General features: G+C 44.2%; 1 protein-coding gene across 2 annotated transcripts in view; it reads right to left on the reverse strand.

Annotated features, from left to right (window-relative positions):
• Positions 1–11,735: 11,735 nt before the first annotated feature.
• Positions 11,736–26,496, reverse strand: part of LOC143292349 (protein HID1-like) — a 97,973-nt gene continuing 83,212 nt past the window's right edge. Inside the window, exons 20-22 of one of the 2 annotated variants that reach the window (XM_076602540.1) lie at positions 25,470–25,561; positions 23,623–23,781; positions 11,736–13,072 (exon numbers count right to left, since the gene is read on the reverse strand). In XM_076602540.1, coding sequence (XP_076458655.1) covers positions 13,009–13,072; positions 23,623–23,781; positions 25,470–25,561 — 315 coding nt within the window. In that variant the 3' untranslated portion in view covers positions 11,736–13,008. The remainder of the gene's footprint in view (positions 13,073–23,622; positions 23,782–25,469; positions 25,562–26,496) is intronic. The other variant, XM_076602541.1, reaches the window with a different exon arrangement.

Consider the following 26,496-nt stretch of genomic DNA (forward strand, 5'->3'; position numbering starts at 1 on the left):
TGCTATTTGCGAGTGTGGAACAGCACTTCATACATCCTGGCTGCAAGTTCTCCCCTGCTCAATGGTGGATTCACCTTTGAATAATTGAAATCAGTTACAATGGCTTCCCTTTGATACAACCCTTTTAGAAAAACATTAACAACAACAAAACAGAAAGAAAAGAAATACCGTAAACCCAAACAAATAAAATGTGGTGGCAGTATCCTCAGTTTTTAGAGAAGAGCTGGGGTAACCCCCCACCCCCCAAAAAAACAACAAAAAACCCCCAACCAAACCACACCAAATCCAACCCACAAATTGAAATACAAATGGAAAAAAGAAACAAAGTGAAACAGATTTTTCCAGCTTCATTTCAGTGGCATAACTCCCACAATGCTCATTCTGAGCCCCCAGTTCACAGCCACACCTGGCTTTGTCTGTCACTGTATTTTTGTGAGCCCCCAGTACACAGCCACACCTGGCTTTGTCTGTCACTGTATTTTTGTGAGCCCCCAGTACACAGCCACACCTGGCTTTGTCTGTCACTGTATTTTTGTGAGCCCCCAGTACACAGCCACACCTGGCTTTGTCTGTCACTGTATTTTTGTGAGCCCCCAGTACACAGCCACACCTGGCTTTGTCTGTCACTGTATTTTTGTGAGCCCCCAATACACAGCCACACCTGGCTTTGTCTGTCACTGTATTTTTGTGAGCCCCCAGTACACAGCCACACCTGGCTTTGTCTGTCACTGTATTTTTGTGAGCCCCCAGTACACAGCCACACCTGGCTTTGTCTGTCACTGTATTTTTGTGAGCCCCCAATACACAGCCACACCTGGCTTTGTCTGTCACTGTATTTTTGTGAGCCCCCAGTACACAGCCACACCTGGCTTTGTCTGTCACTGTATTTTTGTGAGCCCCCAGTACACAGCCACACCTGGCTTTGTCTGTCACTGTATTTTTGTGAGCCCCCAGTACACAGCCACACCTGGCTTTGTCTGTCACTGTATTTTTGTGGTCAATAATTGAGAACAGGAGAAAGGCAGTACCATGGTATTTGGGGGTGGGGGAAAAGAAAATTGGTGAGCCTGAAGATGAAGAAAGAATTCAATCCCATTTTACAATCTTACTTTGGACACAACCCACTGAACGACAAAACTTGTGAAACAGCTTGACCGACTGACTGCACTTGTGGCCACTCTATACGCCTGGCCTGTTAACTATGTTCACTACATACACCTGGCCTGTTAACTATGTTCACTACATACACCTGGCCTGTTAACTATGTTCACTACATACACCTGGTCATTCCCCACCTGTCCACACACTGACTGTGCCCAGCTCTCTGCTCATCCAACACACACTGTAAAACAAAAACAAATGGACAGCTTTACAGCAAAAAGAATTTTTAGAGACAATAAAGGAGCAACAAATCCACCAAAAATAATGCAGGACAAAAATGCAAAATTCAAAACAAGACAAAAAACCAGAGATGAATGGTCCCATGCCCGGGCAAGGTGCAGTGAATTCATATAGTCACTGTGTCTGGGGCCCCGCACAGGGTTTCATCTTCACCTTCCCTGACCAATGGGCCCCGCACAGGGCTTCATCTTCACCTTCCCTGACCAATGGGCCCCGCACAGGGCTTCATCTTCACCTTCCCTGACCAATGGGACCCGCACAGGGTTTCATCTTCACCTTCCCTGACCAATGGGGCCCGGCACAGGGTTTCATCTTCACCTTCCCTGACCAATGGGACCCAACACAGGGGCTTCATCTTCACCTTCCCTGACCAATGGGGCCCGGCACAGGGTTTCATCTTCACCTTCCCTGACCAATGGGGCCCAACACAGGGGTTTCATCTTCACCTTCCCGGACCAATGGGGCCCAACACAGGGGCTTCATCTTCACCTTCCCTGACCAATGGGGCCCAACACAGGGGCTTCATCTTCACCTTCCCTGACCAATGGGGCCCGGCACAGGGTTTCATCTTCACCTTCCCTGACCAATGGGGCCCAACACAGGGGTTTCATCTTCACCTTCCCTGACCAATGGAACCCAACACAGGGGCTTCATCTTCACCTTCCCTGACCAATGGGGCCCGGCACAGGGTTTCATCTTCACCTTCCCTGACCAATGGGGCCCAACACAGGGGTTTCATCTTCACCTTCCCTGACCAATGGGGCCCAACACAGGGGCTTCATCTTCACCTTCCCTGACCAATGGGGCCCGGCACAGGGTTTCATCTTCACCTTCCCTGACCAATGGGGCCCAACACAGGGTTTCATCTTCACCTTCCCGGACCAATGGGGCCCAACACAGGGGCTTCATCTTCACCTTCCCGGACCAATGGGGCCCAACACAGGGGCTTCATCTTCACCTTCCCGGACCAATGAGGCCCAACACAGGGGCTTCATCTTCACCTTCCCTGTGCAAAGTCAGGGACCCAGTCACACCTGGCTGGAGAGAGAAATGGAGTCAAGTGCCTTTCCCATGAACACTACAAATTCCAAAGCCAGGCCTCAAACTCTGGTCACTAGGGAACTATGGGCCACAAGTCGAACAACGAGCCAATTCTGCCTCTTTAAAGTACAATTTACAACATTCATTTTTCCAAATGCACATAAACTTCAACTATATATCTACATAACTTGCCTAGTCCCTTCCTCTCCATCCCCACATACACAAAGTACATAGTTCATATTTCTTTACCACATGTATGGAAGCTATAACGTTCTGCTAGGTTAATCAAAATGAGATTCACCATACACAGTTTAGGAATGCTCATTGAGTCAAAAATAAAAATGCACAACTTAAAAAACAACCGCAAAACATGAAAATGATGATGAACACATCAACTTCTGACTTGTCTGAACACACTCTACAGTCATACAATATCGAACTGACTTTTGTTAAAATCTGTATATAATTCTCTATCTGTTTATAGAGTTATTCTTGCATCATCATCATCCAGGGAGCTCTTCATGCTTGTGGTGCAGCCAACACGTTTGGATCTTAGGATGTTAATTCAGACAATATCTATCAAATCTACTTCTTTTTTTTTTCTTTTTATGTGTGGTTTTATGCCAATGTATTCTATCATTGCGTTTATATTATAGATTCTTGATGCATGTATGGACAGATGCAGACAATTCCCCTGTGAAGGGTTAATAAAATGATATGGAATTGCAGTTTTGTATTGCACTGTATTGTATTGTATTGCATGTAATCTTTTCTTTGTTTGTGGTGTGTGTGTATGAGAGCATGCATTCGTGTCTTTGCATGCCAGGATGCATGTGACTGCACACACACACACGCACACTGCTTACAGTGAAAAGACGTTAAACTAAAGAACGAACGAACAACACACACCGCTTCTTTCCCAACTGCACTGACTGAGACAAAGCACAATGTCCATACTTCAGGGAGAGGGCCCCGATGCTGACAGTCCTTGGCCAGTAGAGTGCAGACCCCCCACACCCCACCCATGGTTTTACTTTATATCAAGGCCATGGTTATACTTTGTTTTACTTTGTATCAAGGCCATGGTTTTACTTTGTTTTACTTTGTATCAAGGCCATGGTTTTACTTTGTATCAAGGCCATGGTTTTACTTTGTTTTACTTGGTATCAAGGCCATGGTTTTACTTTGTATCAAGGCCATGGTTTTACTTTGTTTTACTTTGTATCAAGGCCATGGTTTTACTTTGTTTTACTTGGTATCAAGGCCATGGTTTTACTTTATATCAAGGCCATGGTTTTACTTTGTTTTACTTTGTATCAAGGCCATGGTTTTACTTTGTTTTACTTGGTATCAAGGCCATGGTTTTACTTTGTATCAAGGCCATGGTTTTACTTTGTATCAAGGCCATGGTTTTAATTTGTTTTACTTGGTATCAATGCCATGGTTTTAATTTGTATCAAGGCCATGTTTTTACTTTGTTTTACTTTGTATCAAGGCCATGTTTTTACTTTGTTTTACTTTGTATCAAGGCCATGGTTTTAATTTGTATCAAGGCCATGGTTTTACTTTGTTTCACTTTGTATCAAGGCCATGGTTTTACTTTGTTTTACTTTGTATCAAGGCCATAGTTTTACTTTGCATCAAGGCCATGGTTTCACTTTGTTTTACTCTGTATCAAGGCCATAGTTTTACTTTGTATCAAGGCCATGGTTTCACTTTGCATCAAGGCCATGGTTTCACTTTGTTTTACTCTGTATCAAGGCCATAGTTTTACTTTGTATCAAGGCCATGGTTTCACTTTGTATCAAGGCTATGGTTTCACTTTGTTTTACGTTGTATCAAGGCCATGGTTTCACTTTGTATCAAGGCCATGGTTTCACTTTGTTTTACTTTGTATCAAGGCCATAGTTTTACTTTGTATCAAGACCATGGTTTCACTTTGTTTTACTTTGTATCAAGGCCATAGTTTTACTTTGTATCAAGGCCATGGTTTCACTTTGTTTTACTTTGTATCAAGGCCATGGTTTCACTTTGTATCAAGGCCATGGTTTTACTTTGTTTTACTTTGTATCAAGGCCATGGTTTCACTTTGTATCAAGGCCATGATTTCACTTTGTTTTACTTTGTATCAAGGCCATAGTTTTACTTTGTATCAAGGCCATGGTTTCACTTTGTTTTACTTTGTATCAAGGCCATGGTTTCACTTTGTTTTACTTTGTATCAAGGCCATGGTTTTACTTTGTTTTACTTTGTATCAAGGCCATAGTTTTACTTTGTATCAAGGCCATGGTTTCACTTTGTTTTACTTTGTATCAAGGCCATGGTTTCACTTTGTTTTACTTTGTATGAAGGCCATGGTTTCACTTTGTATCAAGGCCATGGTTTTACTTTGTTTTACTTTGTATCAAGGCCATGGTTTCACTTTGTATCAAGGCCATGATTTCACTTTGTTTTACTTTGTATCAAGGCCATAGTTTTACTTTGTATCAAGGCCATGGTTTCACTTTGTTTTACTTTGTATCAAGGCCATGGTTTCACTTTGTTTTACTTTGTATCAAGGCCATGGTTTTACTTTGTTTTACTTTGTATCAAGGCCATAGTTTTAATTTGTATCAAGGCCATGGTTTCACTTTGTTTTACTTTGTATCAAGGCCATAGTTTTAATTTGTATCAAGGCCATGGTTTCACTTTGTTATACTTTGTATCAAGGCCATAGTTTTAATTTGTATCAAGGCCATGGTTTTACTTGGTTTTACTTTGTATCAAGGCCATAGTTTTAATTTGTATCAAGGCCATGGTTTTACTTGGTTTTACTTTGTATCAAGGCCACTGTTTCACTTTGTTTTAATTTTTATCAAGGCCATAGTTTTAATTTGTATCAAGGTAACTGTTTCACTTTGTTTTACTTTGTATCAAGGCCATAGTTTTAATTTTTATCAAGGCCATAGTTTTACTTTGTATCAAGGCCATAGTTTTACTTTTTATCAAGGCCACTGTTTCACTTTGTTTTACTTTGCATCAAGGTGTCAGCACATGCAGACTGATCCTCCTATGCTACACGACATCTCCTTAAAAAACAACAACACCTGACCTAAGCAAAACTCCAAGGTGTCGGTCAGGGCACCTGCTACTATCTGGCCTTACAACTCCCAGCAGCACACAGTCACATCAAACCAAGGTGTTGGTCTGGGCACCTGCTACCATCTGGCCTTACAACTCCCAGCAGCACACAGTCACATCAAACCAAGGTGTTGGTCAGGGCACCTGCTACCATCTGGCCTTACAACTCCCAGCAGCACACAGTCACATCAAACCAAGGTGTTGGTCAGGGCACCTGCTACCATCTGGCCTTACAACTCCCAGCAGCACACAGTCACATCAAACCAAGGTGTTGGTCAGGGCACCTGCTACTATCTGGCCTTACAACTCCCAGCAGCACACAGTCACATCAAACCAAGGTGTTGGTCAGGGCACCTGCTACCATCTGGACTTACAACTCCCAGCAGCACACAGTCACATCCATCCAACCAAGCTGAACCACTGCCCACTGCCTCAAACACACACACACTGACCCACCAGAAAATAAACAAAAAAACACACATAAACCACATACATACACACTTTGACACATAAACATATGCACACACTCTCACACCAGTACACATAAACATGCACGCACATTGACACACACACACAATGTCCTCTCATACACTGACAAACACAAACTCTCACACTAAAGACACAAAAATGTGCATGCATGTTTTACACATACAAATACACACACAAACACAACTCTGCTGGATATCATTGAGCTCACAACAAAATGCACACAAAAAAAGGAAACTCCCCAAAACAAAAAGAAAGAAAAAACTCCGTCCAGAATGAAGGAAGCAGAAAGAACAGTATCAACCCATTCACTTTGCTGTATTTCACACAACCACTGTACAAGTCTCACCCCACATACAGTACACAATTCAAATGGAATGCTTTCCTGTATCCCTAGTGACCAACCACATGTCACATTCCCAACAGATTCAAACAGGCATGAGAATTGCTTGAAAACAACAACAACAACAACTGTAAAAACCTAGGGGAGGGCAAGGGGGAATGTCCCCCCAGAGAACAGGATGTTCAGTGTGTAAATTGACAGCAACCAAGGGCTACCCTCTGTTTTATTTCTAGTTTAAAAGTTTCAAAAGATTACTACTGTACTATATATTTTGCACTGACCTCACCAAGTTTCACCTCCATGACCCTGAGACCCATCCCCTGTGTCTGTACTGAACTGCCTAACCATCCCCTGTGTCTGTACTGAACTGCCTAACCATCCCCTGTGTCTGTACTGAACTGCCTAACCATCCCCTGTGTCTGTACTGAACTGCCTAACCATCCCGTGTGTCTGTACTGAACTGCCTAACCATCCCCTGTGTCTGTACTGGACTGCCTAACCATCCCCTGTGTCTGTACTGAACTGCCTAACCATCCCCTGTGTCTGTACTGGATTGCCTAACCATCCCGTGTGTCTGTACTGGACTGCCTAACCATCCCCTGTGTCTGTACTGGACTGCCTAACCATCCCCTGTGTCTGTACTGAACTGCCTAACCATCCCCTGTGTCTGTACTGAACTGCCTAACCATCCCCTGTGTCTGTACTGAACTGCCTAACCATCCCCTGTGTCTGTACTGGAACTAACCATCCCCTGTGTCTGTACTGAACTGCCTAACCATCCCCTGTGTCTAACCATCCCCTGTGTCTGTACTGAACTGCCTAACCATCCCCTGTGTCTGTACTGGACTGCCTAACCATCCCCTGTGTCTGTACTGAACTGCCTAACCATCCCCTGTGTCTGTACTGAACTGCCTAACCATCCCCTGTGTCTGTACTGAACTGCCTAACCATCCCCTGTGTCTGTACTGAACTGCCTAACCATCCCCTGTGTCTGTACTGAACTGCCTAACCATCCCCTGTGTCTGTACTGGACTGCCTAACCATCCCCTGTGTCTGTACTGAACTGCCTAACCATCCCCTGTGTCTGTACTGGAACTGCCTAACCATCCCCTGTGTCTGTACTGAACTGCCTAACCATCCCCTGTGTCTGTACTGGACTGCCTAACCATCCCACGTGTCTGTACTGAACTGCCTAACCATCCCCTGTGTCTGTACTGAACTGCCTAACCATCCCCTGTGTCTGTACTGAACTGCCTAACCATCCCCTGTGTCTGTACTGAACTGCCTAACCATCCCACGTGTCTGTACTGAACTGCCTAACCATCCCACGTGTCTGTACTGGACTGCCTAACCATCCCCTGTGTCTGTACTGGAACTGCCTAACCATCCCCTGTGTCTGTACTGAACTGCCTAACCATCCCCTGTGTCTGTACTGAACTGCCTAACCATCCCCTGTGTCTGTACTGAACTGCCTAACCATCCCCTGTGTCTGTACTGAACTGCCTAACCATCCCCTGTGTCTGTACTGAACTGCCTAACCATCCCCTGTGTCTGTACTGAACTGCCTAACCATCCCCTGTGTCTGTACTGAACTGCCTAACCATCCCCTGTGTCTGTACTGAACTGCCTAACCATCCCCTGTGTCTGTACTGAACTGCCTAACCATCCCCTGTGTCTGTACTGAACTGCCTAACCATCCCCTGTGTCTGTACTGAACTGCCTAACCATCCCCTGTGTCTGTACTGAACTGCCTAACCATCCCCTGTGTCTGTACTGAACTGCCTAACCATCCCCTGTGTCTGTACTGAACTGCCTAACCATCCCACGTGTCTGTACTGAACTGCCTAACCATCCCCTGTGTCTGTACTGGACTGCCTAACCATCCCCTGTGTCTGTACTGAACTGCCTAACCATCCCCTGTGTCTGTACTGAACTGCCTAACCATCCCCTGTGTCTGTACTGAACTGCCTAACCATCCCCTGTGTCTGTACTGGAACTGCCTAACCATCCCCTGTGTCTGTACTGAACTGCCTAACCATCCCCTGTGTCTGTACTGAACTGCCTAACCATCCCCTGTGTCTGTACTGAACTGCCTAACCATCCCCTGTGTCTGTACTGAACTGCCTAACCATCCCCTGTGTCTGTACTGAACTGCCTAACCATCCCCTGTGTCTGTACTGAACTGCCTAACCATCCCCTGTGTCTGTACTGAACTGCCTAACCATCCCCTGTGTCTGTACTGAACTGCCTAACCATCCCCTGTGTCTAACCATCCCCTGTGTCTGTACTGAACTACCTAACCATCCCCTGTGTCTGTACTGAACTACCTAACCATCCCCTGTGTCTAACCATCCCCTGTGTCTGCACTGGAACTAACCATCCCACATGTCTGGACTGGAACTGCCATCAACAATTTCACCATAGTGGATGTTCCACTGTCAGCTTCTCAAGGTGACGTCACTACGTTTGGGATAATCCACATGCTGTGTTTACACCACATCTGCTGACCAGATGCCTGACCAACAGCATAACCCAACATATGAAGGCTTTTAGTGCATGCACATGTATATATTTGTGTACCAATCAGAAATGACTTCTTCCCCAGAAATTTGCTAGAGGATGACATTTATGTTGCTGTTGGTTCTTTTTCAGCGTGCAAAATATGTGCTGCACAGGGCTCAGTTTATCATCTCCTCTGAATGACCGGATGAAATATGTGCTGCACACAGGGCTCAGTTTATCATCTCCTCTGAATGACCGGATGAAATATGTGCTGCACACAGGGCTCAGTTTATCATCTCCTCTGAATGACTGGATGCTAACTTTGATTTGCCAGTCAAACTTGGAGGAAAAACTGCCCAACTCAGGATTCAAACCCACACCCTCACAGACACTGTATTGGCAGATAAGCATACAAAGTATTCCTTCTGGTGGATGATACACGTGATGAACCCATGTCTTGGTCATGTGGCCAGCACAGAGTGCCTTCAGTCTGACAGCCTGCCCCCGAGGGTTCACTGCCTGCAGCTCTTCATGTACATGGACGCAAAGTGACCAACAGATGGACACACAGTGACCAACAAACCACACAGTGACCAACAGATGGACACACAGTGACCAACAGGACACACAGTGACCAACAGGACACACAGTGACCAACAGATGGACACACAGTGAGTGACCAATAGGACACACATTGACAAACATGATAGACTGTGACCAACAGGACACACAGTGACCAACAGATGGACATACAGTGACCAACAGATGGACACACAGTGACCAACAGGACACACAGTGACCAACAGATGGACACACAGTGAGTGACCAATAGGACACACATTGACAAACATGATAGACTGTGACCAACATGACACACAGTGACCAACAGATGGACGTAAAGTGACCAACAGATGGACACACAGTGACCAACAGGACACACATTGACCAACATGACAGACTGTGACCAACAGATGGACACACATTGACCAACAGGACACACAGTGACCAACAGATGGACACACATTGACCAACAGGACACACAGTGACCAACAGATGGACACACAGTGACCAACAGATGGACACACAGTGACCAACAGATAGACACACAGTGACCAACAGGACACACAGTGACCAACAGATGGACACACAGTGACCAACAGATGGACACACAGTGACCAACAGATGGACACACAGTGACCAACAGATAGACACACAGTGACCAACAGATGGACACACAGTGACCAACAGGACACACAGTGACCAACAGATGGACACACAGTGACCAACAGGACACACAGTGACCAACAGATGGACAGACAGTGACCAACAGATGGACACACAGTGACCAACAGATGGACACACAGTGACCAACAGATGGACAGACAGTGACCAACATATAGACACACAGTGACCAACAGATGGACACACAGTGACCAACAGGACACACAGTGACCAACAGATAGACACACAGTGAACACCAGATGGACAGACAGTGACCAACAGATAGGACACACAGTGACCAACAGGACACACAGTGACCAACAGATGGACACACAGTGAACAACAGATGGACAGACAGTGACCAACAGGACACACAGTGACCAACAGATGGACACACAGTGACCAACAGGACACACAGTGACCAACAGATGGACACACAGTGACCAACAGATGGACACACAGTGACCAACAGATGGACACACAGTGACCAACAGGACACACAGTGACCAACAGGACACACAGTGACCAACAGATGGACAGACAGTGACCAACAGATGGACACACAGTGACCAACAGATGGACACACAGTGACCAACAGATGGACACACAGTGACCAACAGATGGACACACAGTGAACAACAGATGGACAGACAGTGACCAACAGGACACACAGTGACCAACAGATAGGCACACAGTGACCAACAGATGGACAGACAGTGACCAACAGATGGACAGACAGTGACCAACAGATGGACACACAGTGACCAACAGGACACACAGTGACCAACAGATGGACACACAGTGACCAACAGGACACACAGTGACCAACAGGACACACAGTGACCAACAGATGGACAGACAGTGACCAACATATAGACACACAGTGACCAACAGATGGACAGACAGTGACCAACATATAGACACACAGTGACCAACAGATGGACACACAGTGACCAACAGGACACACAGTGACCAACAGATAGGACACACAGTGAACAACAGATGGACAGACAGTGACCAACAGATAGACACACAGTGACCAACAGGACACACAGTGACCAACAGATAGACACACAGTGACCAACAGATGGACACACAGTGACCAACAGATGGACACACAGTGAACAACAGATGGACAGACAGTGACCAACAGATGGACACACAGTGACCAACAGATAGGCACACAGTGACCAACAGATGGACACACAGTGACCAACAGATAGGCACACAGTGACCAACAGATAGACACACAGTGAACAACAGATGGACAGACAGTGACCAACATATAGACACACAGTGACCAACAGATGGACACACAGTGACCAACAGATAGACACACAGTGACCAACAGATGGACACACAGTGACCAACAGATGGACACACAGTGACCAACAGGACACACAGTGACCAACAGATGGACACACAGTGACCAACAGATGGACACACAGTGACCAACAGGACACACATTGACCAACATGACAGACTGTGACCAACAGATGGACACACAGTGACCAACAGGACACACATTGACCAACATGACAGACTGTGACCAACAGATGGACACACATTGACCAACAGGACACACAGTGACCAACAGATGGACACACAGTGACCAACAGATGGACACACAGTGAACAACAGATGGACAGACAGTGACCAACAGATGGACACACAGTGACCAACAGGACACACAGTGACCAACAGATGGACAGACAGTGACCAACAGATAGGCACACAGTGACCAACAGATGGACACACAGTGACCAACAGATGGACACACAGTGACCAACAGGACACACAGTGACCAACAGATGGACACACAGTGACCAACAGGACACACAGTGACCAACAGGACACACAGTGACCAACAGATGGACACAAAGAGCTGGCCACACAAGTGAACAAGATGGGTGGCAGCAGCATGTGAACTGAGTTCATGAGGTGTCTGATACTGTGCTGATCCAATTGTGTGTGTGTGTGTTTCTGTGTGAGAGTATCTGTGTGTGTGTGTGTGTGTCTTTCTGTGTGTGAGAATCTGTGTGTGTTGTTTCTGTGTGTGAGTATCTGTGTGTGTGTGTGTGTGTGTGTGTGTGTATGCACGTGTGTATGTTTTGTTTCACCCTGCAGACACTTGTGATTTAAGGGTGGAAAAAAAATCTTACAGAAATCTGTGTTTTCATGGACAATTCCCATGCCTGTTTAAAAGAAAAAACAAACAAAAACCCCAAACCCCATCAACAATCAAAGCAATAACAAACTGCATACATCCTCCAAATATCTGTACACTTTGATATCCTCCCCACTGAAAGATGTGCTGGAAATCCAATCTGCTGAGTTGCACCAACCCCATGACTGATGCTGTGTGCCAAGAAATCAGCTCAGCCTGCATGAGGTGCACTTCCTGCTTCCTGGGGATCACACTTCTTTCCTTTCTGCCTGTGTAGCTGTACCAAAATAGAAAAGTTGAACCCCCAAAACAGAACATAACATCCCTTCAAACCTGCATCACACTAATCACTGCCATGCCTCACAGACCCACAGCGAACATGACAACACCCCTCTCCACAGATTAGACCAGTTCTTTTAAATGCTAACAAGCTGCTGAATTACTCTTGACTGATTTCTAATGTCAAGTTAAACAAGCTCTGCACTGCTAATAGTTCACAAACAAGCAGTAACAATTCATGGATGACATCTTCAGCATTCATTAACATTCTTGCATTCCAAACCTGTGTGGTTAACTCCCCCTGATGATGGTACGAGTGATGGACATCTAAATGCAGACAACAGCAAAGGGTGGGGGGAGGGAATAACATCAAGTGTTAGTTAGGTCTCTTCTTCTCATCTTGCAAATCTGGAATCCTATGACTGCTGGCTTTTTCTTCCCTTGTTTCTCACACCCGCTGGATTTCAAACAACTTGACGTTGGTGTCGTACCATATCGGTGGGTCCACATTCCTGAAAAAAAAGAAGGGTGTTGGGGGAGACAGTTTCACATTTTTCTCTCCCACTTACTCACTTACTTACACTGACACAATGCAATCTTTTAACAAAGTTCATGAAAAATCACACATTGCAGTATTATTCATGCTATCTGTCTCCAGCTTACTTACTCTGACATAGTAGTAACATCCCCCCAAAATAAAAAAAAACACTGCAGTATTATTCATGCTATCTGTCTCCAGCTTGCTTACTCTGACATAGTAGTAACATCCCCCCAAAATAAAAAAAAAACACTGCAGTATTATTCATGCTATCTGTCTCCAGCTTGCTTACTCTGACATATTAGTAACATCCCCACCAAAATAAAAAAACCAAAACATTGCAGTATTATTCATGCTATCTGTCTCCAGCTGACTTACTCTGACATAGTAGTAACATCCCCCCAAAATAAAAACAAACAAACAAACAAACAGTGCAGTATTATTCATGCTGTCTGTCTCCAGCTTGCTTACTCTGACATAGTAGTAACATCCCAAATAAAACAAACAGTGCAGTGTCATTCCTTGTTGTTGTCATCTCCCCTTTAGCTAGACTGACAGAGATGTCATTCCTTGTTGTTGTTGTCATCTCCCCTTTAGCTAGACTGACAGAGATGTCATTCCTTGTTGTTGTTGTCTCCCCTTTAGCTAGACTGACAGAGATGTCATTCCTTGTTGTTGTTGTTGTCTCCCCTTTAGCTAGACTGACAGAGATGTCATTCCTTGTTGTTGTTGTCGTCTCCCCTTTAGCTAGACTGACAGAGATGTCATTCCTTGTTGTTGTTGTCATCTCCCCTTTAGCTAGACTGACAGAGATGTCATTCCTTGTTGTTGTTGTCTCCCCTTTAGCTAGACTGACAGAGATGTCATTCCTTGTTGTTGTTGTCATCTCCCCTTTAGCTAGACTGACAGAGATGTCATTCCTTGTTGTTGTCATCTCCCCTTTAGCTAGACTGACAGAGATGTCATTCCTTGTTGTTGTTGTCATCTCCCCTTTAGCTAGACTGACAGAGATGTCATTCCTTGTTGTTGTTGTCTCCCCTTTAGCTAGACTGACAGAGATGTCATTCCTTGTTGTTGTTGTCATCTCCCTTTAGCTAGACTGACAGAGATGTCATTCCTTGTTGTTGTCATCTCCCCTTTAGCTAGACTGACAGAGATGTCATTCCTTGTTGTTGTTGTCATCCCCTTTAGCTAGACTGACAGAGATGTCATTCCTTGTTGTTGTCATCTCCCCTTTAGCTAGACTGACAGAGATGTCATTCCTTGTTGTTGTCATCTCCCCTTTAGCTAGACTGACAGAGATGTCATTCCTTGTTGTTGTCATCTCCCCTTTAGCTAGACTGACAGAGATGTCATTCCTTGTTGTTGTTGTTGTCTCCCCTTTAGCTAGACTGACAGAGATGTCATTCCTTGTTGTTGTCTCTCCCCTTTAGCTAGACTGACAGAGATGTCATTCCTTGTTGTTGTCATCTCCCCTTTAGCTAGACTGACAGAGATGTCATTCCTTGTTGTTGTTGTTGTATCCCCTTTAGCTAGACTGACAGAGATGTCATTCCTTGTTGTTGTTGTCGTCTCCCCTTTAGCTAGACTGACAGAGATGTCATTCCTTGTTGTCATCTCCCCTTTAGCTAGACTGACAGAGATGTCATTCCTTGTTGTTGTCATCTCCCCTTTAGCTAGACTGACAGAGATGTCATTCCTTGTTGTTGTCATCTCCCCTTTAGCTAGACTGACAGAGATGTCATTCCTTGTTGTTGTTGTTGTCTCCCCTTTAGCTAGACTGACAGAGATGTCATTCCTTGTTGTTGTCTCCCCTTTAGCTAGACTGACAGAGATGTCATTCCTTGTTGTTGTTGTCTCCCCTTTAGCTAGACTGACAGAGATGTCATTCCTTGTTGTTGTTGTCTCCCCTTTAGCTAGACTGACAGAGATGTCATTCCTTGTTGTTGTTGTTGTCTCCCCTTTAGCTAGACTGACAGAGATGTCATTCCTTGTTGTCATCTCCCCTTTAGCTAGACTGACAGAGATGTCATTCCTTGTTGTTGTCATCTCCCCTTTAGCTAGACTGACAGAGATGTCATTCCTTGTTGTTGTCATCTCCCCTTTAGCTAGACTGACAGAGATGTCATTCCTTGTTGTTGTCTTCTCCCCTTTAGCTAGACTGACAGAGATGTCATTCCTTGTTGTTGTCATCTCCCCTTTAGCTAGACTGACAGAGATGTCATTCCTTGTTGTTGTCATCTCCCCTTTAGCTAGACTGACAGAGATGTCATTCCTTGTTGTTGTTGTCATCTCCCTTTAGCTAGACTGACAGAGATGTCATTCCTTGTTGTTGTCATCTCCCCTTTAGCTAGACTGACAGAGATGTCATTCCTTGTTGTTGTCATCTCCCCTTTAGCTAGACTGACAGAGATGTCATTCCTTGTTGTTGTCATCTCCCCTTTAGCTAGACTGACAGAGATGTCATTCCTTGTTGTTGTCATCTCCCCTTTAGCTAGACTGACAGAGATGTCATTCCTTGTTGTTGTCATCTCCCCTTTAGCTAGACTGACAGAGATGTCATTCCTTGTTGTTGTTGTCTCCCCTTTAGCTAGACTGACAGAGATGTCATTCCTTGTTGTTGTTGTCTCCCCTTTAGCTAGACTGACAGAGATGTCATTCCTTGTTGTTGTCATCTCCCCTTTAGCTAGACTGACAGAGATGTCATTCCTTGTTGTTGTCTCTCCCCTTTAGCTAGACTGACAGAGATGTCATTCCTTGTTGTTGTCATCTCCCCTTTAGCTAGACTGACAGAGATGTCATTCCTTGTTGTTGTCATCTCCCCTTTAGCTAGACTGACAGAGATGTCATTCCTTGTTGTTGTCATCTCCCCTTTAGCTAGACTGACAGAGATGTCATTCCTTGTTGTTGTTGTCTCTCCCCTTTAGCTAGACTGACAGAGATGTCATTCCTTGTTGTTGTCATCTCCCCTTTAGCTAGACTGACAGAGATGTCATTCCTTGTTGTTGTCTCCCCTTTAGCTAGACTGACAGAGATGTCATTCCTTGTTGTTGTCTCTCCCCTTTAGCTAGACTGACAGAGATGTCATTCCTTGTTGTTGTTGTCTCCCCTTTAGCTAGACTGACAGAGATGTCATTCCTTGTTGTTGTTGTCTCCCCTTTAGCTAGACTGACAGAGATGTCATTCCTTGTGTTGTTGTCCTCCCCTTTAGCTAGACTGACAGAGATGTCATTCCTTGTTGTTGTTGTCTCCCCTTTAGCTAGACTGACAGAGATGTCATTCCTTGTTGTTGTCATCTCCCCTTTAGCTAGACTGACAGAGATGTCATTCCTTGTTGTTGTTGTCATCTCCCTTTAGCTAGACTGACAGAGATGTCATTCCTTGTTGTTGTTGTCTCCCCTTTAGCTAGACTGACAGAGATGTCATTCCTTGTTGTTGTTGTCTCCCCTTTAGCTAGACTGACAGAGATGTCATTCCTTGTTGTTGTCATCTCCCCTTTAGCTAGACTGACAGAGATGTCATTCCTTGTTGTTGTCATCTCCCCTTTAGCTAGACTGACAGAGATGTCATTCCTTGTTGTTGTTGTCTCCCCTTTAGCTAGACTGACAGAGATGTCATTCCTTGTTGTTGTCATCTCCCCTTTAGCTAGACTGACAGAGATGTCATTCCTTGTTGTTGTCATCTCCCCTTTAGCTAGACTGACAGAGATGTCATTCCTTGTTGTTGTCATCTCCCCTTTAGCTAGACTGACAGAGATGTCATTCCTTGTTGTTGTTGTCTCCCCTTTAGCTAGACTGACAGAGATGTCATTCCTTGTTGTTGTCTCCCCTTTAGCTAGACTGACAGAGATGTCATTCCTTGTTGTTGTTCTCCCCTTTAGCTAGACTGACAGAGATGTCATTCCTTGTTGTTGTCATCTCCCCTTTAGCTAGACTGACAGAGATGTCATTCCTTGTTGTTGTCATCTCCCCTTTAGCTAGACTGACAGAGATGTCATTCCTTGTTGTTGTTGTCTCCCCTTTAGCTAGACTGACAGAGATGTCATTCCTTGTTGTTGTTGTCATCTCCCTTTAGCTAGACTGACAGAGATGTCATTCCTTGTTGTTGTCTCCCCTTTAGCTAGACTGACAGAGATGTCATTCCTTGTTGTTGTCATCTCCCCTTTAGCTAGACTGACAGAGATGTCATTCCTTGTTGTTGTTGTCTCCCCTTTAGCTAGACTGACAGAGATGTCATTCCTTGTTGTTGTTGTCATCTCCCCTTTAGCTAGACTGACAGAGATGTCATTCCTTGTTGTTGTTGTCTCCCCTTTAGCTAGACTGACAGAGATGTCATTCCTTGTTGTTGTCATCTCCCCTTTAGCTAGACTGACAGAGATGTCATTCCTTGTTGTTGTTGTCTCCCCTTTAGCTAGACTGACAGAGATGTCATTCCTTGTTGTTGTCATCTCCCCTTTAGCTAGACTGACAGAGATGTCATTCCTTGTTGTTGTTGTCTCCCCTTTAGCTAGACTGACAGAGATGTCATTCCTTGTTGTTGTCATCTCCCCTTTAGCTAGACTGACAGAGATGTCATTCCTTGTTGTTGTCATCTCCCCTTTAGCTAGACTGACAGAGATGTCATTCCTTGTTGTTGTCATCTCCCCTTTAGCTAGACTGACAGAGATGTCATTCCTTGTTGTTGTTGTCTCCCCTTTAGCTAGACTGACAGAGATGTCATTCCTTGTTGTTGTCATCTCCCCTTTAGCTAGACTGACAGAGATGTCATTCCTTGTTGTTGTTGTCTCCCCTTTAGCTAGACTGACAGAGATGTCATTCCTTGTTGTTGTCTCCCCTTTAGCTAGACTGACAGAGATGTCATTCCTTGTTGTTGTCATCTCCCCTTTAGCTAGACTGACAGAGATGTCATTCCTTGTTGTTGTTGTCTCCCCTTTAGCTAGACTGACAGAGATGTCATTCCTTGTTGTTGTCATCTCCCCTTTAGCTAGACTGACAGAGATGTCATTCCTTGTTGTTGTTGTCTCCCCTTTAGCTAGACTGACAGAGATGTCATTCCTTGTTGTTGTTGTCTCCCCTTTAGCTAGACTGACAGAGATGTCATTCCTTGTTGTTGTGTCTCCCCTTTAGCTAGACTGACAGAGATGTCATTCCTTGTTGTTGTTGTCTCCCCTTTAGCTAGACTGACAGAGATGTCATTCCTTGTTGTTGTCTCTCCCCTTTAGCTAGACTGACAGAGATGTCATTCCTTGTTGTTGTTGTCTCCCCTTTAGCTAGACTGACAGAGATGTCATTCCTTGTTGTTGTTGTCTCCCCTTTAGCTAGACTGACAGAGATGTCATTCCTTGTTGTTGTTGTCTCCCCTTTAGCTAGACTGACAGAGATGTCATTCCTTGTTGTTGTTGTCTCCCCTTTAGCTAGACTGACAGAGATGTCATTCCTTGTTGTTGTCATCTCCCCTTTAGCTAGACTGACAGAGATGTCATTCCTTGTTGTTGTTGTCTCCCCTTTAGCTAGACTGACAGAGATGTCATTCCTTGTTGTTGTCATCTCCCCTTTAGCTAGACTGACAGAGATGTCATTCCTTGTTGTTGTTGTCTCCCCTTTAGCTAGACTGACAGAGATGTCATTCCTTGTTGTTGTCATCTCCCCTTTAGCTAGACTGACAGAGATGTCATTCCTTGTTGTTGTTGTCTCCCCTTTAGCTAGACTGACAGAGATGTCATTCCTTGTTGTTGTTGTCTCCCCTTTAGCTAGACTGACAGAGATGTCATTCCTTGTTGTTGTTGTCTCCCCTTTAGCTAGACTGACAGAGATGTCATTCCTTGTTGTTGTTGTCTCCCCTTTAGCTAGACTGACAGAGATGTCATTCCTTGTTGTTGTCATCTCCCCTTTAGCTAGACTGACAGAGATGTCATTCCTTGTTGTTGTTGTCTCCCCTTTAGCTAGACTGACAGAGATGTCATTCCTTGTTGTTGTTGTCATCCCCCTTTAGCTAGACTGACAGAGATGTCATTCCTTGTTGTTGTTGTCTCCCCTTTAGCTAGACTGACAGAGATGTCATTCCTTGTTGTTGTCATCTCCCTTTAGCTAGACTGACAGAGATGTCATTCCTTGTTGTTGTTGTCTCCCCTTTAGCTAGACTGACAGAGATGTCATTCCTTGTTGTTGTTGTCATCTCCCCTTTAGCTAGACTGACAGAGATGTCATTCCTTGTTGTTGTTGTCTCCCCTTTAGCTAGACTGACAGAGATGTCATTCCTTGTTGTTGTTGTCATCTCCCCTTTAGCTAGACTGACAGAGATGTCATTCCTTGTTGTTGTCATCTCCCCTTTAGCTAGACTGACAGAGATGTCATTCCTTGTTGTTGTCATCTCCCCTTTAGCTAGACTGACAGAGATGTCATTCCTTGTTGTTGTTGTCTCCCCTTTAGCTAGACTGACAGAGATGTCATTCCTTGTTGTTGTTGTCTCCCCTTTAGCTAGACTGACAGAGATGTCATTCCTTGTTGTTGTTGTCTCCCCTTTAGCTAGACTGACAGAGATGTCATTCCTTGTTGTTGTCATCTCCCCTTTAGCTAGACTGACAGAGATGTCATTCCTTGTTGTTGTTGTCTCCCCTTTAGCTAGACTGACAGAGATGTCATTCCTTGTTGTTGTTGTCTCCCCTTTAGCTAGACTGACAGAGATGTCATTCCTTGTTGTTGTTGTCTCCCCTTTAGCTAGACTGACAGAGATGTCATTCCTTGTTGTTGTCATCTCCCCTTTAGCTAGACTGACAGAGATGTCATTCCTTGTTGTTGTTGTCATCTCCCCTTTAGCTAGACTGACAGAGATGTCATTCCTTGTTGTTGTCATCTCCCCTTTAGCTAGACTGACAGAGATGTCATTCCTTGTTGTTGTTGTCATCTCCCCTTTAGCTAGACTGACAGAGATGTCATTCCTTGTTGTTGTCTCCCCTTTAGCTAGACTGACAGAGATGTCATTCCTTGTTGTTGTTGTCATCTCCCCTTTAGCTAGACTGACAGAGATGTCATTCCTTGTTGTTGTTGTCATCTCCCTTTAGCTAGACTGACAGAGATGTCATTCCTTGTTGTTGTTGTTGTCTCCCCTTTAGCTAGACTGACAGAGATGTCATTCCTTGTTGTTGTCATCTCCCCTTTAGCTAGACTGACAGAGATGTCATTCCTTGTTGTTGTTGTCTCCCCTTTAGCTAGACTGACAGAGATGTCATTCCTTGTTGTTGTTGTCATCTCCCCTTTAGCTAGACTGACAGAGATGTCATTCCTTGTTGTTGTTGTTGTCTCCCCTTTAGCTAGACTGACAGAGATGTCATTCCTTGTTGTTGTTGTCATCTCCCCTTTAGCTAGACTGACAGAGATGTCATTCCTTGTTGTTGTTGTCATCTCCCCTTTAGCTAGACTGACAGAGATGTCATTCCTTGTTGTTGTTGTTGTCTCCCCTTTAGCTAGACTGACAGAGATGTCATTCCTTGTTGTTGTTGTCTCCCCTTTAGCTAGACTGACAGAGATGTCATTCCTTGTTGTTGTCATCTCCCCTTTAGCTAGACTGACAGAGATGTCATTCCTTGTTGTTGTTGTTGTCTCCCCTTTAGCTAGACTGACAGAGATGTCATTCCTTGTTGTTGTCATCTCCCCTTTAGCTAGACTGACAGAGATGTCATTCCTTGTTGTTGTCATCTCCCCTTTAGCTAGACTGACAGAGATGTCATTCCTTGTTGTTGTTGTCTCCCCTTTAGCTAGACTGACAGAGATGTCATTCCTTGTTGTTGTCATCTCCCCTTTAGCTAGACTGACAGAGATGTCATTCCTTGTTGTTGTTGTTGTCTCCCCTTTAGCTAGACTGACAGAGATGTCATTCCTTGTTGTTGTTGTCATCTCCCCTTTAGCTAGACTGACAGAGATGTCATTCCTTGTTGTTGTCATCTCCCCTTTAGCTAGACTGACAGAGATGTCATATCCTCACTGAATTACTTGACAAATCATTCAGTGCAGTTTTATTGATCAGCTTTGTATCCCTCTTACTTTTTATGACCTAAATGACAGCAGTTATACTATATCAAATTAATCAACAAATTATACACAGAAGGCTTTTTAGTCAATAAACCATATTTCAAACTCAGTTGCCCTACTAAACTGAAACTTGAATAAACAATAACTATCTTTAGAGTATACTTTCCATAAATTAAAACCAAACAAAACATATTTTGACTTTTCTGTGAATGCAACATTGTACTGTATGTGTTTGTTCTGTTCATTACTGTTTTGTCACAACAAAAAGGCATTCATAATGCAACATTGTACTGTATGTGTTTGTTCTGTTCATTACTGTTTGTCACAACAGACTTTTCTGTGAATGCAAAATTGTACTGTATGTGTTTGTTCTGTTCATTACTGTTTGTCACAACAGACTTTTCTGTGTGACATGTGGGCCGCTCTCTCCAGGCACACTGAGTTGCCACAATGCAACACCATCCTTTTTTTTTTTTTTTTTTTTTACTTCTTTCTGACAGCAGTGGATTGGTTTTCCTATCAGAGTGGATTGGTTTTTCTTAGCAAAGTGGATTGGTTTTTCTTAGCAAAGTGGATTGGTTTTTTCTTCAGAGTGGATTGGTTTTCCTATCAAAGTGAAAGTGGATTGGTTTTCCTATCAGAGTGGATTGGTTTTCCTTTCAAAGTGGATTGGTTTTCCCATCAGAGTGGATTGGTTTTCCTATCAGAGTGGATTGGTTTTTCTTAGCAAAGTGGATTGGTTTTTCTTAGCAAAGTGGATTGGTTTTTTCTTCAGAGTGGATTGGTTTTTCTTAGCAAAGTGGATTGGTTTTCCCATCAGAGTGGATTGGTTTTCCCATCAGAGTGGATTGGTTTTCCCATCAGAGTGGATTGGTTTTTCTTAGCAAAGTGGATTGGTTTTCCCATCAGAGTGGATTGGTTTTCCCATCAGAGTGGATTGGTTTTTCTTAGCAAAGTGGATTGGTTTTCCCATCACAGTGGATTGGTTTTTCTTAGCAAAGTGGATTGGTTTTCCCATCACAGTGGATTGGTTTTTCTTAGCAAAGTGGATTGGTTTTCCCATCAGAGTGGATTGGTTTTCCTATCAGAGTGGACTGATTTTCCCATCAGAGTGGATTGGTTTTCCTATCAGAGTGGACTGATTTTCCTATCAGAGTGGATTGGTTTTCCTATCAAAGTGGATTGGTTTTCCCATCAAAGTGGATTGGTTTTCCTATCAAAGTGGATTGGTTTTCCCATCAGAGTGGATTGGTTTTCCTATCAGAGTGGACTGATTTTCCCATTAGAGTGGATTGGTTTTCCTATCAGAGTGGACTGATTTTCCTATCAGAGTGGATTGGTTTTCCTTTCAAAGTGGATTGGTTTTCCCATCAAAGTGGATTGGTTTTCCAATCAGAGTGGATTGGTTTTTCTTAACAAAGTGGATTGGTTTTCCTATCAAAGTGGATTGGTTTTTCTCAGCAAAGTGGATTGGTTTTCCTATCAGAGTGGATTGGTTTTTCTTAACAAAGTGGATTGAGTTTCCCATCAGAGTGGATTGGTTTTCCCATTAGAGTGAACTGGTTTTTCTCAGCAAAGTGGATTGGTTTTTCTCAGCAAAGTGGATTGGTTTTCCTTAGCAAAGTGGATTGGTTTTCCTATCAGAGTGGATCGGTTTTCCCATTAGACTGGATTGGTTTTTCTTAGCAAAGTGGATTGGTTTTCCTATCAAAGTGGACTGGTTTTCACATCAGAGTGGATTCCTTTTCCCATTAGAGTGGATTGGGTTGGGTTTTTTTTAAAATTTTTAGCAAAGTGGATTGGTTTTCCCATCAAAGTGGATTGGTTTTTCCTTCAGAGTGGATTGGTTTTTCTTAGCAAAGTGGATTGGTTTTTCTTAGCAAAGTGGACTGGTTTTCCTAGCAAAGTGGATTTTTCTACAGTTTTGCCAGTGACAAGCCTTTTGTTGCCATGACCCCCCCTGCCCCGACACAGTGCTGAGTTCTTGGCACATGTACACACAGGACAGTGGTCCCTCCTCCTGAACCACTAGCGTCCAGACCACCACTCAGGATACAATGTTCAACCAGGAAGTCAGTCAGACATGCATGTATGAGTCGCCAACACACACACACACACACACACACACACACACACACACACACAGAGCTATGCCAGACACATACACAACAGTCTATAACAGCACCACCAACAACAAAGCATGTACACACACACACACACAGAGCTATGCCAGACACATACACAACAGTCTATAACAGCACCACCAACAACAAAGCATGTACACACACACACACACAGAGCTATGCCAGACACATACACAACAGTCTATAACAGCACCACCAACAACAAAGCATGTACACACACACACACACAGAGCTATGCCAGACACATACACAACAGTCTATAACAGCACCACCAATAGCACAGCACAACACAGGAGAGACAGACAATAGTGCTCCCCCCCCTCCCCCTCCCAAACCCCCTCTTCCCCCTCCACCTGAGGTAGATGACTCCCCAGAGGTATGTTCTGAACCACATGGTGGTGCCGGAGTTGGCCTGGTACTTGCGGATGAGGATGGGGTGTGGCACTGGCAACAGACCCACCAGTGTGCCATGCTGCAGGAACTTGAGGATCTCCGTCTCATCCGTCAGGCCCCTGGGGACATCATCAGCTTTATGTATCTACTGCATTGTGTACTTTGTTCAGGACACATCATCAGCATTACGTATCTACTGCATTCTGTGTTTTGTTCGGGGGACATCATCAGCTTTATGTATCTGCTGCATTGTGTGCTTTGTTCAGGGGACATCATCAGCTTTATGTATCTGCTGCATTGTGTGCTTTGTTCAGGGGACATCATCAGCTTTATGTATCTGCTGCATTGTGTTTTGTTCAGGGGACATCATCAGCTTTATGTATCTGCTGCATTGTGTTTTGTTCAGGGGACATCATCAGCTTTATGTATCTACTGCATTGTGTTTTGTTCAGGGGACATCATCAGCTTTATGTATCTACTGCATTCTGTGCTTTGTTCGGGGGACATCATCAGCTTTATGTATCTGCTGCATTGTGTTTTGTTCAGGGGACATCATCAGCTTTATGTATCTACTGCATTGGGTTTTGTTCAGGGGACATCATCAGCTTTATGTATCTACTGCATTGGGTTTTGTTCAGGGGACATCATCAGCTTTATGTATCTACTGCATTGGGTTTTGTTCAGGGGACATCATCAGCTTTATGTATCTGCTACACTGTGTGTTTTGTTCAGGGGACATCATCAGCTTTATGTATCTGTTGCATTGTGTTTTGTTTTGTTTTGTTCATTAATCAACTGTCTCATCTGTCAGGTCCCTGTGGGTAAAGGAGAGGGGGGCAGGAGGGAGGGACGTTGTGTGTGTGTGTGTGTGTGTGTGTGTGTGTGTTCGTTCTTTAGGTTAGCGTCTTTTCACTGATTGTGTGTGTGTGTGTGTGTGTGTGTGTGTGTGTGTGTTTTGTTGGTTTTTTTTTTGTGTGTGTGTGTATGCTTGTGTGTGTGTGCGAGTGTGGCCGCACTTGTGTGTTGTGAATGCATGTGAATATGTGTGTGTGTGTGTGTGTGTGTGTGTGTGTGAGAGAGAGAGAGTGTGTGTGTTTGTGAGTGTGTGCATGTGCGTGTGTATATTCAACTAATTGATTGCAGTACCATAATCATGTTTCTTGTGTTTTATGGCAGCCTGAATTCCCCCATGTGTATGGTATCACTTGTTGATGCAGACATTATCATCATCATCATCATCATTATTCCTATTGTTTTTCATGACTATGATTGATGTGACAGAGAGACTCACTTGTCAATGCAGACATTGTCATCATCATCATTATCATTATTCCTACTGTTTTTCATGACTATGATCGATGTGACAGAGAGACTCACTTGTCAATGCAGACATTATCATCATCATCATTATCATTATTCCTATTGTTTTTCATGACTATGATTGATGTGACAGAGAGACTCACTTGTCAATGCAGACATTGTCATCATCATCATTATCATTATTCCTATTGTTTTTCATGACTATGATCGATGTGACAGAGAGACTCACTTGTCAATGCAGACATTGTCATCATCATCATTATCATTATTCCTATTGTTTTTCATGACTATGATCGATGTGACAGAGAGACTCACTTGTCAATGCAGACATTGTCATCATCATCATTATCATTATTCCTATTGTTTTTCATGACTATGATTGATGTGACAGAGAGACTCACTTGTCAATGCAGACATTATCATCATCATCATTATCATTATTCCTATTGTTTTTCATGACTATGATTGATGTGACAGAGAGACTCACTTGTCAATGCAGATCTTCTCTACCTGGGGAACCAACACCTGCAGCATGCGCATGATAGTCTGGAGGGGTAGCTTCTGTTTCCACGACTGTACCTGTCATCACACACACACACATGATAGTCTGGAGGGGTAGCTTCTGTTTCCACGACTGTACCTGTCATCACACACACACATGATAGTCTGGAGGGGTAGCTTCTGTTTCCACGACTGTACCTGTCATCACACACACACACACATGATAGTCTGGAGGGGTAGCTTCTGTTTCCACGACTGTACCTGTCATCACACACACACACATGATAGTCTGGAGGGGTAGCTTCTGTTTCCACGACTGTACCTGTCATCACACACACACATGATAGTCTGGAGGGGTAGCTTCTGTTTCCACGACTGTACCTGTCATCACACACACACACATGATAGTCTGGAGGGGTAGCTTCTGTTTCCACGACTGTACCTGTCATCACACACACACATGATAGTCTGGAGGGGTAGCTTCTGTTTCCACGACTGTACCTGTCATCACACACACACACACATGATAGTCTGGAGGGGTAGCTTCTGTTTTTATGACTGTACCTGTCATCACACACACACACACACATGATAGTCTGGAGGGGTAGCTTCTGTTTCCACGACTGTACCTGTCATCACACACACACACACATGATAGTCTGGAGGGGTAGCTTCTGTTTCCACGACTGTACCTGTCATCACACACACACATGATAGTCTGGAGGGGTAGCTTCTGTTTCCACGACTGTACCTGTCATCACACACACACATGATAGTCTGGAGGGGTAGCTTCTGTTTCCACGACTGTACCTGTCATCACACACACACATGATAGTCTGGAGGGGTAGCTTCTGTTTCCACGACTGTACCTGTCATCACACACACACACACATGATAGTCTGGAGGGGTAGCTTCTGTTTCCACGACTGTACCTGTCATCACACACACACATGATAGTCTGGAGGGGTAGCTTCTGTTTCCACGACTGTACCTGTCATCACACACACACATGA

This window comes from Babylonia areolata, chromosome 18 (assembly GCF_041734735.1).
Source record: "Babylonia areolata isolate BAREFJ2019XMU chromosome 18, ASM4173473v1, whole genome shotgun sequence".
Lineage (NCBI taxonomy): Eukaryota > Metazoa > Mollusca > Gastropoda > Neogastropoda > Buccinidae > Babylonia > Babylonia areolata.